At 40.5% G+C, this 6067-nt stretch overlaps 1 protein-coding gene across 1 annotated transcript; it reads right to left on the reverse strand.

Annotated features, from left to right (window-relative positions):
• Positions 1-200: 200 nt before the first annotated feature.
• LOC116200266 (probable serine incorporator) lies at positions 201-3566 on the reverse strand. Its single transcript, XM_031531097.1, has 7 exons — positions 3410-3566; positions 2801-3012; positions 2346-2585; positions 1883-1994; positions 1576-1750; positions 1035-1275; positions 201-708 (listed from the first exon to the last, which is right to left on the reverse strand). Exons 2-7 carry the CDS (start codon positions 2982-2984, stop codon positions 419-421), a joined length of 1242 nt encoding a protein of 413 aa, XP_031386957.1. The 5' UTR covers positions 2985-3012; positions 3410-3566; the 3' UTR covers positions 201-418.
• Positions 3567-6067: the final 2501 nt, after the last annotated feature.

The raw sequence follows: 6067 nt of genomic DNA on the forward strand, positions 1-6067 counted from the left end.
GGAAAGTTTATACATTCATCAAAAAAGAAAAAATTCATCAAGAAGAAAAGGAAAATTTATAATACTAAAGCTTGATCATTAAAATTTGTCGAACGAATTGCCCCTAAGTGCTTCCTTATACACGTACATCACCCTACTAGGTTACTCTTGTTCTTACCATCTATTGGTTCGTGTCTACTTAATTTAAATTCGATATGAAATTATACAAAATAATTCGTGCCAGCATATTCAAGTGGTTCTTCAATTTCCACACACCTCAACCTTTTTATACAGAGAAGAGGGAGGGTGAATTCCTGATAAGTGAGGCTTGAGCCTCTAGTTCACACCGAGTCAAGTCGATAATACCCATACAACTGGAGAGTTCTTTACTTACACAACCCAAACATCGGAATCGTTAAAAGTACTAACTACGTTTGGCTTAGAATTCCCTGTCGGGGAACATGATGGGAGCGAGGAGGGACCAGATGTAGAGAACCGCGGTGGCCCACCCAGTCACAATGCGAACCCACACAGAAGACCAGCCCACATCGACCAATTTCCCGCTCTCCCCCACCGAGGTTGACCACCCAGTCAAGAGCATGGCAGAGTACATGCTTGCGAGGGAGAAGATAATGTGGAAGAAAGAGTAGGAGTACGATACTGGTTTAGATTTTTCCTTCTCTTCATGCTCATCTACCTTGTCCAGTGGCAGCAATGGCTTCCCAGCACCTTCACGAATGCAAAACACAGAGTTAGGGAACACGGGGGAACTAGTCCATGTTAATGGGTCAGCCTTTTCAAGCTTGAATCCCTCACTACCAATATTCTTGACAAAAGCTGAAAACTTAGAAAGCATTTCAGTTCATAGGCTCAAAGCAACGAGATATCCAAGAAGATAACCAGGAACGCACTTCCATTAGGAACCGTCACAGATACTAAACAATTTAGTAGAATAGAGATGTTGGGTTTCGCACGGAAGATTTCATCACACGCCAGAGTTGACTTTCTTTACTCTTATCTTTTCAATTGTTGCAAAGACAATAATTCTAGAGTACCTGCACGGGGTGAGCTTGGTGGGGAAAGCAGAGTCGTAGAAGAACCAGCTCTGACAGCAGAATAGACCACTGAAAGAACAGTAGTTAGCAGCCCCAGAGTCATGGTGCTTGTGGAAACAGCTTTAGAGTGCTTGTGAAGTCCATTGCACTCATAGTCCCTTGGTTCACTAGCAAGACCACTGTAGCAGAGGTACATGCAGTACATCGATATAACTGAAGCAGGGAGAATGCTTCCATTTATCTGAATCAAGGGATAACCATGAAGTCATAGTTCAAGACTAGAAATAACTAAGGAACCAAAGGAGTTTCACAGGCTGATGACTGCTGCTGCAGCTAGGCACATTGGCAGGCTTTTTAAAACTAGTCCACTTACTACTGTATCATGTGGATGATGAAAAAGTAGTGCAGTGATAACATGCATGTGATGAATCTTACTCAACTCAAGACAATCCTCAGGTTCTTCTATCTAGAATTGCAATAATTATTGGTAGAATACCAATAAAAATAAGTTAATAATAGGACAAAATTCAAAAAAACTTACCGCAGGGTGCAAGGCAACTATAGCAAAAACAAAGGCACAAATTAAAGTCATGACGATGAAAAATGTATTTAGTCCACAGTCTTGTCCTGATGGTGTGAAGAAATGAAAGAGGAGTCCAGAGAAGGCAAAAGTTGCCACATAGCAGACAAGTGAAACCACAAATAAGGCAATGTACCTGTTCATGCAAATAAAATCTGTTCAATTACTGAGAAAAAGAAGCAAAGCAATGAAGATAATGTAAAAGTTCAAACATAAGGTGGAAAAAAAGAAAATCATACAAAAGAGTACAAAAACCACAAGCACTAACCAGAACTGCTCATCATATCCAACCCATTTGTCATTCCATCCATGGACAAAATCCAGCAAGAGGACAACTTGAATAAGAAGAAAGAATCCTGAGCCAAACTTTGATATGGACTCTGCAGACCCACAAGAAATTAGCTACTTGGGCAAACAGTAAGATAAGACTCGATAAATTTATATATATCCTTTCATTGATCTACAAGATGAATAGCGATCTATCAGCATAACTATAATTGCTTCAGCAGTTACCCACTCGTTTTCTTAATCTACAGAAACTGCTTGATGTCAGCCAAAATTAATGTAATAAAGACAATTTACCAGCTCATCGAGGCACTTAGTACGTGCATGAGTTTGAATTACAGTTCATGCTACAAAGCTCAAGGAAAAAGAGAACCACAAGCATTAATAGTACTATGAACGGTACTATACTAATTATAAGTCTTGAGTAATGGAGAAAACGAACTTACCGTAAAAGCTAATGATTTCATTAGGAAGGAAAAACATGAAAATCACCAGAAGGCACCAGCATATAATTTTCATCATCCATCCTCCATGGTGAATGTTATCACGAGGATCCTTTTGGGTTTTCACACCAACCATCATAAAGGACAGAATGGAGAAAAAGAGAAAGTTCCCCAAGCTAACTCGCAGCACAGCATCAGTTTCAAACCACTCTCTGCTGGGGACCTTCTTGAAAGTGTTAATCCCTGCATCAGTATCCAATAGAATTAGTTTCAAATGTAACCAAAAAAGCACACGACAAAAGCTCAATGCTAATGTGAGCTTGATTCCATGTCTTGCTCCGTAACAGAAGCACTAACTTCTGTTCTCTACAGCAGAAAATTTGACACCTTTACAACATAAAAATAGATAAACTTGAACTGAGAAATGATCCGACAAGAAGCTATATTGAGAGGCTTACAAGGAAGTTTCTCCATGAGAGGGGCAGCGACCTCGCGGAGAATCCATGAAACGATGAGAGACAGAGCAAAGAGACCACAGTAAGCAATCCGCGCAGACCTCCTGCTAATTCCCGACACCACCGTACGGCAAGCATCACATGCGCAAGCTGCACAGCATGACGCGAGGCAAGAAGCCGCCCACATCTTCTTCTCCCCCAAAAACAAATTCAACCTAAAACCAAAACAACCCACAAGATTTCACATTATTGCCTTATCGGTCTTCCAAAACATCAAAAACCCCAATTGAGAGGCAACAAAATTACTACTTTTGGTACGATCGCGCATAAACTCCAAAAACCAAACGCAATTGAGAAACTCTTGAGGTGATCGTGACCTAATCTAGCTCAAACAGCTCCGGACTTGTAGCTAAAAGCCCTAACTTCGGAAATCACACGCGGGAAATAGCTAAAAGCGAATGAACAATCATCCGGCAGCAACAGTTTCCGATTCACACTGAACCGATCAAACACGAACTGAGCGACAAGATCAATCAGAGTCGGATTAACAAATCATCAATCTCATGATCGGAATCAGCTGATAAAGAAAGGTTGGATTTCAAGAAGAAGTACCGGAGAGAAAATCAGAAGCTCGACCAGGCTGATTTCGGGAATCTACGAGAGGAACGGAGGAAGTCGGAAGAGAACTCGAACGAACTTTCGACGACGACGCCGAGTTTGATTCTTGACCTTATCTCCACTTCTGTTCTGTTCTGTTCTGTTCTGCTCCTTCTCGGTGGATCGGGCATGGCGAGGAAAGTCTTCGGGTTTGGATCCGAATTTCCCGGGTTACCGACCCGATGATACGGGAATCGCATTAGCCCGGCCCGGATTTTCCTCTCGCTCTTTCTCCGGGCTAACTTTTATTCTCTCTCTCTCTCTCTCTTTTTTTGGTGCCACAAATTTTTCCTTTCATTCACTTCGCACCATAGAGCTCAAATATTCATCAATCGATCCCTTGGAAATTCTACATTTGGTATAATCTACCTCCTAAAGCCGGCTTCACATGGTATTACAATAGATAACTTCTCATGGGTTACTCAATATTTACCCTGACTTTAGCTTCGGTGCGCACCAAATATCTCATATTATTATCAAGAAAAGAGTCGGACAATAATATAGTTTGTACAAATTAGTTCCCAAAATTCTTTTTTCATTCTATATGTATGCGCCATACGTATGTAGTGATTATTAGAAATATAATATAGGTAGCACTTACGTTCTGTTGAGTTAGTTTGAATGCGTGGACTTGTAGCTAAAAGCCCTAACTTCGGAAATCACACACGGGAAATAGCTAAAAGCGAATGAACAAAAGTATCCGACAGCAACAGTTTCCGATTCACACTGAACCGATCCAACACGAAATGAGCGACGAGATCAATCAGAGTCAGATTAACAAATCATCAATCTCATGATCGAAATCAGCTGATAAAGAAAGGTTGGATTTCAAAAAGAAGTGCCGGAGAAAAAATCAGAAGCTCGACCAGGCTGATTTTGGGAATCTACGAGAGGAACGGAGGAAGTCGGAAGAGAACTCGAACGAACTTTCGACGACGACGCCGAGTTTGATTCTTGACCTTATCTCCACTTCTGTTATGTTCTGTTCTGTTCTGTTCTGCTCCTTCTCGGTGGATCGGGCATGGCGAGGAAAGTCTTCGGGTTTGGATCCGAATTTCCCGGGTTACCGACCCGATGATACAGGAATCGCACTAGCCCGGCCCGGATTTTCCTCTCCCTCTTTCTCCGGGCTAACTTTTATTCTCTCTCTCTCTCTCTTCTTTTGGTGCCACAAATTTTTCCTTTCATTCACTTCGCACCATAGAGCTCAAATATTCATCAATCGATCCCTTGGAAATTCTACATTTGGTATAATCTACCTCCTAAAGCTGACTTCACATGGTATTACAATAGATAACTTCTCATGGGTTACTCAATATTTACCCTGACTTTAGCTTCGGTGTGCACCAAATATCTCATATTATTATCAAGAAAAGAGTCGGACAATAATATAGTTTGTACAAATTAGTTCCCAAAATTCTTTTTTCATTCTATATGTATGCGCCGTACGTATGTAGTGATTATTAAAAATATAATATAGGTAGCACTTACGTTCCGTTGAGTCAGTTTGAATGCGTGGACTATATGAAGTGTGCCTAAACTGAAAGTATAAGAAGCTCGTACCTTTTTAAAGAGCTAATTGGCTTGATCATAAACTATCACTCAAGCCCTTGTTTGAGACCCATTCAGAAGCAATTTAGCTTATGAGTTTAAAAGCATGTTTCACGTAGGTATTTTAGAGCACTTATCAACCACATCTCCGAGCGGTTATTTCAAGAATTGCTCATCGACATTGTATATGATCATCACAAATGTTAACTAGGACCTTCTCGAACATGTGGAGCTTGAAAAAGAGAGGAAATTAGACCATGAAAGTCTATAAATAGGAAAGTGGGGGATACTATCAATGCAAATATTTGTACGCACAATATTCTAATTATCTTGAAAATTAGTACTTTCAGTGATCACTTTATTCGTTACTAGAGATGAGAGTTTTCTAGTTATACAATCCCGAGTTATCCATAGTACTCAAGGACTGAGCACCTCATAATCATTGGGAAGGTCGTCTCATTTTGAATTCTCCGTATATAACGTGAGTAGTATTAGCTCCATCAATCTAGATTTCGTACTGTAGTTCTCGTCTAACTCTGTAGAATTTTGTAAATTCTATCATTCATAATATATGAAAAGAGAACCATGTATACTGCTGTCGAGCTCAATACATAAATGGCATTTCTAATTGAGACTACTTCTCCCTTTTTCACAAATTTTGAAACCAATATGATCACGAAAATTTTGAAACCAACATGATCATAAAAATTTTGCATTGTGTACTACTAGCATATCGATGACGATGTTACATCAAGCTTTCCCATGCATCTGGATTTGCTGCAAAGTGAAACCTATAAGGGAAAAGGGGCCGAATTGGTGACACGCATGGTTTATCTCATGACGAGTGGATTGTTTCATCAGGCTTGAAAAATCTAAGGTGCAGATTGACCACATGTAAAATGTGAGGAGCAGAGTGGACAAACATGAAACTTAGGGGCGGGAAGTAGAATTAGCCCATATTTTGCCGGAAAAACAACGGGCGAGCTGTCTTCCACTACGAGGAAGGAACATTATCAATAAACACGGGCAGGCGGACATGCCTTCCCTGATTAGGGATAGCCT

This window comes from Punica granatum, chromosome 3, assembly GCF_007655135.1.
Source record: "Punica granatum isolate Tunisia-2019 chromosome 3, ASM765513v2, whole genome shotgun sequence".
NCBI classification, from domain to species: domain Eukaryota; kingdom Viridiplantae; phylum Streptophyta; class Magnoliopsida; order Myrtales; family Lythraceae; genus Punica; species Punica granatum.